This window comes from Leptonotus elevatus, chromosome 19, assembly GCF_054856555.1.
Source record: "Leptonotus elevatus isolate MCC_2025b chromosome 19, RoL_Lele_1.0, whole genome shotgun sequence".
Classification (NCBI taxonomy): domain Eukaryota; kingdom Metazoa; phylum Chordata; class Actinopteri; order Syngnathiformes; family Syngnathidae; genus Leptonotus; species Leptonotus elevatus.
In genome coordinates this window covers 4976019-4988556 of record NC_141257.1, presented here as the reverse complement: position 1 = coordinate 4988556, position 12538 = coordinate 4976019, and the positions used below count along the sequence as shown (strand labels likewise).

Sequence of the window (12538 nt, the reverse complement as noted above, 5' to 3'; positions counted from 1 at the left end):
ATTCCCATCAATCAGTCACTCACTCACTCACGCACTCATTCGAACGCTGAACCTCCAAATGGCTGCCCAGTTGCTTTGTATTTTTCATTTTTTTCAAAGTCTCACTTATCCTAATAATATTTCTTTGCAGCCCACGTGCATTTCCCCGTGTCAACACCAGCCAGCAAAAGGGCAGAGCTCGACTGAACACGGAAGCGTTCCCGCGATTGGCGGTCAGGAGGGCCGCGCCGTGGGATTGGCCGTGACGCATGGAGCACGTAGGGCACATTGGCGGGACAAAAAAGGGAGGGAGGGAGGGAGGGAGGGAGGTAAGGAGAGGGGGAACGAGGGAGGCCGGTGTTGCTTGCAAGTGAGCAGTGGGGCAGAGAGATAGCAGCAGATGGACTGCGGCTCCCGGCAAATGCACTTTTATACATGACCCCTTGGTCACAAGGTTGCTATGTGTGAGAGGGGCTAGCTGCGCATTCTTGATTTCCTCAGGATCTTTGCTCTTTCACACACGGGCGGTTTCCAGCCAGCAGCTGCAAGCTCAGCAAACAAACTCCAACTTCTCGCCAATGCACCTTCGAGGGGCGTCCCGCTAAATGCTTGGTACGGCGGCAGCATTTTCTATACTTGCTCAGGCCACTTCGAGAGGGCACCTTAAGGGGCGCTCACATTCTCTATGGTGAAGATGAGTGTGGACCCCGTGAAGGTGAAGGAGCTCCAAATTTGCACCTCTTCCAATGGAGAAAAGGGAGAATCCTGGGAGGAGACCGGCAAGCTCCAAGAAGACCGCCTGGGAATCACCGCCAAGCCAAAAGAGGCAAGTCCAACCAACTTTTGCATCACCGCTAAAAGATACTTTTCTTCTTTTGGACTTTGTCGTCAGCTGTTAATATACCACGTGACCAGATTATGGAGATTATGAAGGGTCAAATCACGGCGTCATAACGGCAAACGAGGAAAACTGCCGAGGGAGATTCATTCAAAAAAGATTTTGTCTTAAACACATTTCTCTTAAGATGTTCTCCAAAGAAGAGGTACGGTGTGCTTGCTTTAAGCTAAACACCAAAAAGATCAACCAAACCGTGAGACCAAAGCAACAAAAGGTCGCTAGCTTAATGCTAACATAACGCAAAACAGAAATTAGCATTGATGATACGGAAATTATACAGTAAATCTTCAAACAACTGCTATGGTACATAAAACTAATAACCTAACTTTCTAGGGTATTTTGTACAAAATGACTTGTTATTTTGCATCTCTTGCAGCTTAAACGGTTTAAATTTGGAATTGTCTCTATACAGCGAATTGCCATAAAATAAAATAAAAAGAAAACAAAAAACAATCACTTTTAAATGTGCGATACAGCAAAGGGAGCAAACAAACTGCGCTAGCTAGCAGTGGTAAACAACATGATCCCATTTTAGAAGTAGACGTGGAGCTGAAAGAAATGAAAAATTGCATTGTTTATGTGCCTTGGTAGAAGCTGCTGTTTTGGTTAGCAACATAGTTAAAATAGGCTGAGCAGTTTATAAATTGGGAATTAATAGCAGACTATGGAAAGTAGCATTTATTCAATATCCTTGATATCCATTTTAGTATACATGCGCCTGTCGTCACTAGTAAGACAATTCAGTGCACTAGTAGAAACACTAGTAGCATTTATTTTCCACTACCCTCTGCCATTTCTGCGCACCAGTATTGTTGGAGAAAGAGTATCTGCTGGAACACGTCACATCATCCGTGGCCTTTTACCCACCTATAAATATCCCCCCCCCCTCGAGCCCGTCACTTTGTGCTCACCCTTTATTCCCGCCGCCAACCCTTTTGCGTCCCGAGCCAGTTACCAGGAAACTCCTTGCGACTTCCTGCCGTGTTTCTACGGCACGACAGAAGCAGCAGCAGCGGCCCCCATGTATGCAAATAGATGAGTCGGCAATCGCTCGGCAGTAAAGGTGACGACGATGAAGGCGGTTACCGGGAGGGAGTCATGTGATTCGAGGCATGCAAGTGTGGTAAGGCTGGCAGAGGGCAGGCTGTTAACGCCGACCGGATCGGATCGCAAGCAAAGACCCCCCCCCCCCCCCTCACTCCTCCAACAGCATAACACGTTATTCATAGCGTGAACTGACTCGGATGGATTAAGTACGTCCAAAATGTAGCAAAACTACAGTCTGAGATTCAGACTGGGGAGTGTGGACCTCCGCCAAGGCCAACGCAGAATTAAAGGGGTATAATGTTAACTCATTCAATGCCATTGACGACTATAAACGTCAAAAATTCATGTGAACTATTTCTATTATAACAATTTTTCATTTCATTAAATTCTTCATGAAAACCTTTTTTTTTTATTGTACATTTGTAAGAAATTATCATGCGATTAATTACGATTAAACGCCCCTTATTTTTAATTTATACATTTTTAATTAGGCCCGTCAGGCGATTACAATTTTTAATTGTAATTAATCACATGACTTCACTAGTTAACTAACGATTAATCACACATTTTATATCTGTTCTAAATTTACAAACAAAAAATTCTAGGTTATAGCCGTCAATGGCAGTGAATGAGTTAATTTAAAATGAGAATAAATGATCAAAAAATAAATAAATGAATTTTGTACAACAGGATGAACTTTTAGACTGGACAAAGTGCAATTTTTGCGAGAAGTTGCGTGGGAATGCTAAATGCTAATAGCTGAATGCTCGTGAGGGAAATTGAAAGATAAATTATGTGAAATTTTACGAAATGTATTTGACTAAAATACATTTATTAATAATTAAATGATAATTAATAATAATTTAATAATGACATTAAAATAAATGCATTCCTAAATAATTAAAACTAACCCTATCGTAGTATTTTATTGGTCTTGTTTATTTATTGCTTTATTTGTAACATCTGCTTTTCTAATTAAATTCAATTTATAAATGATAATTGTGCCTTGTCCCCATGTCATAATAAATTTTTTTAATTCTGTGACTCATCTTCACATTTTCCCTTTTCGCCAACGATCCAAGCAACAGCAAATTGCTCACCAATCCAAACTTACAAGCAACAATGACTTCTTTACCTTACGGTCATTTGCATATGTGCTGAATTAAAAAAAATAAAAATGTCATTGTGCTAAAGGTGACAGGCCGACGAGCCCGCAAGGTGGAAGGAGGCGTGTTCTTTGTGAGTATGACACACGGACGATTGAGAGGTTTTTTGTTCCTGCTTTGTCTCTCTCCTCATTTGAACCTCCTCTGTGATGGCTGCATGAGCACACGCACACACGCCTTCTCAACTAACCAATCACACGAGTCGCGTTCAAGTGACTGAACCCGCTTGCTCACCCATCTTTGCATTTTCTGTACCGCTTGTTCTCCAATCTCGGTAGAAGAAATTTAAATGAAGAACAGACTTTGTATTGATACTATTTCATCAATATTCTAAAAAAAACATTTAAAAAAAGTATTAAGTTTTATGGTCGTTCCGACACGCAGAGTTGGCAGCACATGAAGAAAAATACCGAGACGCGGTCAGCCATAATATTGATATTTGACCCTTTGGACAATCATCTGTTAATATTTGTCTTCCACCCCTGCTAAAAGGGTGAAAAAGTCCAAATGAAATTTAAGATGGACTAGATCTGAAGATTTGTTTTACAGTGTTTATCATAACCTCCCTTGTCAACTTTTTTTCTGGTCTTTGAAATGTTGAGTGTTTGAATTTGGCGTGTTTTGTTCCCACTGGTGACAAAATGAAGCATGTTGTTCGTGTCAGGTTTATAAAAGTCATTACAGTTTGTTTGTACTTTTGTTTTTGTTTTTTTCTAATTAGTTTTTACGTGAGGTTTGTTAGTTTTTTTCCTCAAACATGCTTTGTTTTAGTTTTTCTTTTATCAGTTTTAGTATTAGTTTTATTAATATATAGGGTATTTGTAGAGTGCAAGATAAAAAATAAAAGAAAAGCCGTTTTAAGTAGTTTTTACGTGAGGTTTGTTAGCCCCCCCCCCTCCAAATATGCTTTGTTTTAGTTTTCTTTTATTAGTTTTAGTATTAGTTTTATTAATATATAGGGTTATTGTAGAGTGCAGGTTTTTTTAGGCCGTTCTAAGTAATTTTTTTAACGTGAGGTTTGTTAGTTTTTTTCCCCAAATATTGTTTTAGTTTTTTATTAGTTTTAGTTTTATTAATATATAGGGTAATTGTAGAGTGCAAGATAAAAAATAAAAAAAGAAGCCATTTTTAAGTAGTTTTTACAAGAGGTTAGTTGTTTTTTTTATGAAAATACTATGTTTTAATAGTTTTAGTAAAAAAAAAATGTTTTGTCAAGTGCAAGCTAAAAAAATTAAAGGCCACAATGTATTGTAGCTCATGTGATATTAATAGACAAAGACATAAAACGAAGGCCATTTTCGCTATAAATTATATGTTAGTTTTAGTTCAATTCATCAATTTAAGATGAATTTTGAGTTTTTTATTTTATTTTTTTAAACCATTTCCATTTGTATTTTGTTAACAATAACGATGTTACTTTTACTTTATTTTTATTTAATGGGATGTAAATTGAGAGCTACCAGCAATCATCAATGTACACATTCCTGTCCTTACTATAAACACATAAAAGACATGCAGCTATAGAACGACCCTCAAGGAATGCAACAACTATTCTTACTGTATACATTTGCCCTTGTGCAGATTCGTATTTGTGCAGCTAATTTCAGCCGCTGCGATAGTAATAATAAAAACAATAGCGCTATCACATATCAATGCTGTCCAATGAAAAGCATGCACATTTGATTAAATTTGCTTGAACAAAAGTAGGAACGGGCAGGTAAACATTTGAATTGTACATTTTCCCATCTGGAAGAAATGTACTGAAAGATATGTCACAAATACTATGTATAATTATATTTGCACTAAATGAATGTAACTGGACAATATCACACACCAACATGCCCTGGCACAGTGGTTGGGTGTCACAAATTTTGCCCCAGTTGGAATGCGGCCCATCATAAGGCCACGGGTCTGCAATGCCAAGCCGTGCTATTTTATCCGACACGATCATTCGAGCTCACAGATGCACAACAAGTCGTACCTGGTGCCCGTCTTGGTCCATGCCCCGTGCACACGCGAATTGGACTGCACTGAACTGAGGCCAATCGTCTCATCGGTATTGCTGGTTTGGTGTGCAACAGTGTTTGCACGATGTTCATTCACACGTCCTCAAATGAGCCCCATGAAATGGTGTTAGGATGATACACTCTTAAAAATCGTTGGGTCAAAAATGGGCCAATCCTTTACTTGGGTCGATTTGACCCAACTTTGAGTCTAGAAATGGGTATTTTAGTGTAAAGCATCTTGGTCTGATACTGTAGTTGGGTCAAAAAAAATTGGGTCATTTTGTATAAAATGACCCAGAAAATTCTGTCAAATTGACCCATGAAGTGGATCGGCCCATTTTTTATCCATAATTGGGTTACTTGTGACCCAACTGTTTTTAGAGTGTAGTGTTTAAACTTGACTAGATTAACTCATTCACTGCCATTGACGGCTATAGACGTCAAAAATTCATTTAAACTATTTATTAGTTTCACATTTTTTTCCACTTTTGTTAAGAGTATGAAAACCCCCCCAAAAAATTTACTGTACATTTAGAACAGATATAAAATTTTGGATTAATCGGGAGTTAACTAGTGAAGTCATGTGATTAATTACAATTAAACATTTTAATCGCCTGATGCCCCTAATAAAAAAAAAGAAGAAGAAAAGATTATTAAAAATTAGGGGTGTCAGATGATTAAATGTTTTAATTGTAACTAGTTAACTCACGATTAATCACAAATTGTATATCTGTTCTAAATATACAGTAAAAAAAAATCTAGCTTTTCATACTCTTGTTAACAAAAGTGGAGAAAAAAAAGTGAAACTAATAGAAATAGATCAAATGAATTTTTGACGTCTATAGCCGTCAATGGCAGTGAATGAGTTAAAATGTAAAGCTGACTTGTTCGCACAAGTGATCCCACCGCACCTAACTGGCATGTGCCAAAAAATACATGTAGCATGGCATGTAAGCAACTCCAGTATCCAAATACATATTTTGGGATATGACTTTCTCTCCAATTGTAGGTTGCCAAAACAGTTGAATCCCTCACTTCCAATCCCTTCCGTTAACTCAAAGCGACATCCCTCTTGGTCTTGTTTGTTATTTTGCGGCCGCAGCCGAAGCCCGAGAACGCGGTGACGATCGCCGTTTCCACGCGGGTTCTGTTCCGAACGGAGCGGGAGCAGAAAGTGTTCGAGCAGCACGGCGTGGAGGAGTACCTGAGATACCAAATCGAACACGAGAACGAACCCTTCGCCCCCGGGCCCGCTTTCCCCTTCGTCAAGGTTGAAAAATGCAATTCATCGACACACATACATTTGACACATAAAGACAAACATTAGAATTTTTTTTTTCTTCCAATCAAAATCAAAGGGGCCCGTTTTTTTCAGATGTCTAGTTTGATAGTTAAGCGGCCTTACACAAAAAAATGACATAAGAAATGTGATTTTGTCCGATGTCTAAATATGGTCGTCAACAGGCCCTGGAAGCGGTAAACGCTCGTCTGCGCGAGTTGTATCCGCAAAGCGAGGAGCTGTTCGACATCGTGCTGGTGACGTACAACCACGCTCACGTAGGGATCCGCCTCATCAACACCATCAACCATCACAGTAAGCAATTCTTTTATGTTTTGATTTTGCCTGCCTAAATTTGTAAATGCATTTTTTTTAAGTCGCAACGCAGCAGATACGTTCCGCGTCAAATTTGAGCAGTAATACATGGAATAATAATGCATATTTTTTGTAGAGATTGGGCTCAAGTTGTATTTTACAATTTAAAAAATGTGCAGAATTTCACAAGTTACTTCATGTTAAAGATTAGATAGCTCTTTATACGCTCTAAAAACAGTTGGGCCAAAAGTAAAGTGGGCCTTTTAATGTAAAACAACTCATAAATATTGGTCAGATCTTTTATTTGGGTCAAAAAATTGGGTCATTTTGTATAAAACTAGACAGAAAGTTGGGTCAAATTGACCCATAAAGTGGATCAGTCCAGTTTTTTAAATCCATAATTGGGTTACTTTTGAACTGTTTTTAGAGTGTATAAAAAGAAAAACGCACTGAGCTGTCACCAACGTCTCACAAATGTAATTATGCCATCTAGTGGCAGAAAAATTAGTTCAGCGCAAATCAATATCACACTCGTTTTTTGCAGTACAGCACATTTGAACTAAATTATTATGAAATTACTGTATGACTAAAAGATGCAGCCATATTTTTATTAATTTAAAATTTCTTTGCACTTATGTTACATTTAGAACAGATATAAAATGTGCGATTAATTGCGAGTTAACTATCGAAGTCATGAGATTAATTGCGATTACAAATGTTAACACCCCTAATTGAAACATTTCTGCAGAGTCAGGATGCCAAAGCGGACGCGTATCAACAGCTCACTTTTTCAAGCATCATTCCCACGCAAATGTCCTCTCCGTCACTAACCACTTCCTGTTTGCATCAACAAACGATATCAGATCCTCCGGGCCTCGGGTTCAAAACCACGTCCCGCGGGATCCAAGGTTAATCGGCAAAACAAAAACACGTCTGAGCGCAGCCGCCCGGATGAGACCGCGTTAGATCTCGCGGGTGGCAGAAAAATAAATAAATAAATGTAAAAAAAGAAAAAGAAAAAAAAACGATCTCGCTGGTGGCTCTCCGCGGGAACACTCGCAAACAGTTCCGGACCTCTGAGCTGGCCGACAAAAGCGAAGGCAAACAAGACCTCTCAGATGTTACGGAGACATGTTGTTGTTGAACAAACCTCCCGCGGAGAGGTTCAGCGATGGGCCACCCTCGGCGACGCGGTCATTAAAAAATGATTAAGACAGGATTCCATTACTGTTTATCGTGCAGATTTTCTCATAGGAAACTTTTGACACCTTGGGAGAACACAGGCTTTTTTGTTTGTTTGTTTTTTGGGCCAGTGGCGTTGACATTGCTAGATATTTGTACACATAAAGTGGACATTAGTCAACCTTAAACATTTCTCGCCAATAATATGTTATATGTGACCTCACTAGTCTAAACATGACATTCTGGAATAAGATTTATGAAGTAAAATCCTGCCGTTTTTGTCCATCTCAGGGGGGCGGCCATTTTGCCACTTGCTGTGGTCTGAAGATGACATCACAGTTGCTCAGGCGCCAACCAATCAGAGCTCACCTGTTTTCTGAATCTGCGCTGTGATTGGTTGTTACCTAAGACCCGAGCAACACATTGATGTCATCTTCAGTCGACAGCAAGTGACAAAATGGCCGCCCCCTGAGATGGATAAAAACGTTTGGATTTTGCTGTTTAAATAATATTCCACAGATGCAATATTAACCAGTATGTTATATTTAGATGAGTGGGGCTGCATAGCATGTCCAAAAAAATTATTGAGGGTTGACTTCCCCTTTAATTTATTTTTTATTTTTAGAAGATCCAGGAGTTAAAAATGAAACAAACCAGTAGCGACACTCGTGACCTTTCCCGTTTTTCCTAATCGCTGTATTTCAAATGTCACAATTGAGAAAAGCAATTCATACTGAGATGTGAGATAAGATCACACGGTTGGTCAAGAGTACAAAAGACTACGGGATGTTTTCCCTGGATGGAAGACTAGAAAAAGTTCAAGTACAAAGAGCGAGGGGAATCAAACCCGCCAAGCCGCAAACACAAAGCTAAATAAACAATCAGGGAGATGAGATTAACTCGTTCACTGCCATTGACGGCTATAGACGTCCAAAATTCATTTGAACTATTTCTATCAGTTTCACTTTTTTTCCCTACTTTTGTTAAGAGTATGAAAACCTAAAAAACTATTTATTGTACAGTTAGAACAGATGTAAAATTTGTAATTTATAAAAAAAAATTAACTAGTGAAGCCATGTGATTAATTACGATAAAAAATTTAAATCGCCTGATGCCCTAAATTTTTTTAAATCTTTTTTTTTTTTAATCGCGTCAGGTGGTTACAATTTTGAATTGTAATTAATCGCATGACTTCACTAGTTAACTCGCGATTAATCACAAATTTTATATCTGTTCTAAATGCACAATCATTTTTTTTTAGGTTTTCATACTCTTGTTAACAAAAGTAGAAAAAAATATTAAACTACTAGAAATTGTTTAAATGAATTTTTGACGTCCATAGCCGTCAATGGCAGTGAATGAGTTAAGTAGAACCAGTTTGACCACTTGGAGGGTTTTACACTAGAGTTATATTCAATTTGTTGTCTGCTTTTTGTCAAAACAATTGCCACAGTATTTTGGATTTTATGGCCATTAAGCTTTTGTCTCACCATACAGTCAGCTCATAAGTGTACACACTTGTAGGGTATGTAATATTTCCAGGCGCCTTGCATGTGGCTTTTTCTATGGTTGGAGAAGGAGCTAGCTGGCTAGCTAGCTAGCTAACTACAAATTCTAGCGAGCTCGCCTCATGCGGTTTTAAACAAAATGGTGGCCACGTTGCTCATGTTTCTACTCCCGTTGGCGACATACCACTCTTCTGGAATGAAATGTCAAATAAAAATAAGAATAAAAAAAATAAATGTGTTGTTCCCAGATCTTTTCATTGAGCGGTTTTGCATGACTGGCGGAAGCAGTCCAATCGGCTATCTCAAGGCCTGGCAAACCAATCTCTATCTGTCTGCCGACGCAGAAAAGGTCCGAGAGGCGCTGGCTGAAGGTGAGCCGTCCATTCCATTTCAATGATATTTGCGTTTCTCCCTCCCTACTGTTTCTTGAAAGGACTTTTTGTGGCAAAAACGACTGAATTAAAGAGCACTCGATCTACTCTAAATGCAACGTGACGTTAGCGTCAATTCACATTGATTATTCCTAATCACTCAGTTAGACAACATATTGACATTTTGCTATGTTTGGACCCCCGAAGGGAGGATGACGTGCAGGACCACATACCTCTCTCAAGGTGACTCCAACGAGTCGCATACACGTGCATATACGCCGCCGCGAGGCAAAGGAGGAGCCCTTGACATTTTATTTGAAAGGTCTTAATTAGCTGTAAAGCTGTCGAGGATATCACACCGCGCCAGTGGATTTCATTATTGTGTGAACGAGTTCTGCGTTGGAAAAATTCAGGACCAAAATATACGCGCGCGTGTGTGATGTCATCACGCAATCCTAACGCAAAGAATGAAGGTCAAATATTGACAATCCAATTGATTGTCAGGCATCGCGGCGGCGACCATGTTCATGCCAGAGAAGCGGACTGAGGTGTCCGAGTCGCAGCTGAGGGTGGCGTTTGACGGCGATGCCGTTCTCTTCTCTGACGAGTCCGAGCGCATTTTTAAGGCGCACGGGCTGGACAAGTTCTTCGAACACGAGCGGGAAAATGAGGACACGCTGCTGGATCATGTATGTACTTAATAGAACTAATTGCGGGAATACGTTGAATCACAATCTATGCTCATCTCCAAAAGGGTCCCTTAAAAGGTTTCCTGGAGGCCCTCGGGAAGCTCCAGAAGAAATTTTACGCCAAAGGCCAGCGTCTGAACTGCCCGATCCGGACCTTCTTAGTGACGGCCCGGAGCGCGGCCAGCTCCGGCATCCGAGCCCTGAAGACCCTCAGGGCCTGGGGGCTGGAGATCGACGAGGCCTTGTTCCTGGCGGGGGCGCCCAAGGGCCCCATGCTGGAGAAGATCAGACCTCACATCTACTTTGACGACCAGATGTTTCACGTGGAGGGCGCGGCCAAGATGGGCACCATCGCGGCCCACGTGCCTTACGGTATCGCGCAGAAGCACAACGTCAGGCAAAACTCCGGCGTGGGGAAGTAGACGAGACTGGAAATGAACTTTGACATTCAAAAGTCTGTTCCAATACTTTTGTAACTTAGAAAATGGTCTTATCCTCAAGCTATTTTTATTTTTTTTATTTTTGCTGCTTTCAAGCCACGACTGCAACACAAAGTCAACACCAAGCGACAGGAATTAAATAAGCCATCAGTGCAACATGGAGACATTAAAAGGTCAAAGGTCAAAATATATGCAATGCAATCAGTGGAACCCCCCCCCCCCCCCAAAGTCAACTTTGAAGTTGTTTGAATTTCAAAAGGTTTTAGACTGAAAAATAGGTAAAAATCCATTCAAACATTCATTAATTGCTCACGTTTAAGTTAACATTTTAACATTCTTCAATTGCAACACAAATACAGAGAGAAGTTGTTTGGTATTTGCTCTTTATTTTTATTATTATTATTTTTTTTTAACCCATCCTCTGTTATCTGTTAAAAAAAAATCACATACTTACTTCTTTTGTGCTCAGGCCAAAGTACAAAAAAATAAAATGACTTTACTTTCTATGCATTTCTTATACTGCTCGTCATTGCAGTAACAGTATTTCTTTGACATGTGGTGGCATCTTGGTGTCAAGGGAACATGTTGAAGCAAATTCATGGCAATAATGGAAAGAGCATAGGGAGGTGTTTCGTTTGCAGAACAATAGTGTCACCTAGTGGCCTTTTAGAAGTAGTGATGGAATTGGAATTGCAGCGGGGTAAAAAAAAAAAGGAGAAATATTATCGTCTGAACTTCTAATAAATTGTACAACTTTTGGGGCATTTGACTTTGGAGGTTCCACTGTAGATATATTTCACGTTATGAAGAATCCTCGCTTTTCATATTTGGTGCCTTTGAGTCAATAAACACACCGCTTGCAGCATTACTTAGAGCAACACACGCTTGGCCCTAAAATCTAGAATGTACAAAAATAAATGTAAAACTACTGGTAATGGGACTCCGCCATTATAAAAAATAATCTACATCCTTGAATATGGTCAAGATAATTTATTTTGATCAAAACAGTAAACACACAGTAAACACACAGTCAACCCCCCCCCCCCCCAATAGTCATGTGTCTCACATTTAAAAAAAAAAAACTGGTTAAGATGTTAAAAATTGTTTGTACTTTGCTTAAAAATGACCACTGCGAGCTCAAGCAATGTGAAAGATTCAATGATAAAAAAAAAGAAAAGAAAAAACCATTGTTGGTATTTTCCAAATCCATAAACAAAGTCAAATTCATGTATATTCTCCACATAGGGAAATGAAAACAAAACAAAAGCATGACTGCTTTTAGCAGCTTTAGGCAAGTGTCTTTTTAAGAGAAAATTTCAATATGTACATGAATTATAAATAAAGATGTTAAAAAAAATCAATTGCATTTGTCATTCATTTTATTATGTATGTATGTATATTATGTCAAGTACTCCCATTCGATCCGGCCAGCCGTGTCATTTTAATACATTAAATCTCAGTGCACAAAAAAAAAAAAATAATCCAAAAACACTTGCGTACTGTATAAAATTTTATTGAATCAGGCTCCCTAATAATAATAATAATAATAATAATAAAAAAAGGTACAATAGCATCATCACTACCACCATCCACCATAGGGTGGCAGCACTGCAATGCAAATATGCAACAGAAGCTGACGGCCTCCATCCCAGACTTTA

The 12538-nt window shown here is 39.2% G+C and overlaps 1 protein-coding gene across 1 annotated transcript; it reads left to right on the top strand.

The window, feature by feature from the left end:
- The first annotated feature begins 330 nt into the window (after positions 1–330).
- nt5c1aa (5'-nucleotidase, cytosolic IAa) lies at positions 331–12201 on the top strand. Its single transcript, XM_086063522.1, has 7 exons — positions 331–805; positions 3119–3163; positions 6199–6366; positions 6561–6690; positions 9629–9751; positions 10256–10440; positions 10506–12201. Exons 1-7 carry the CDS (start codon positions 665–667, stop codon positions 10860–10862), a joined length of 1149 nt encoding a protein of 382 aa, XP_085919648.1. The 5' UTR covers positions 331–664; the 3' UTR covers positions 10863–12201.
- The last annotated feature ends 337 nt before the right edge of the window (positions 12202–12538 follow it).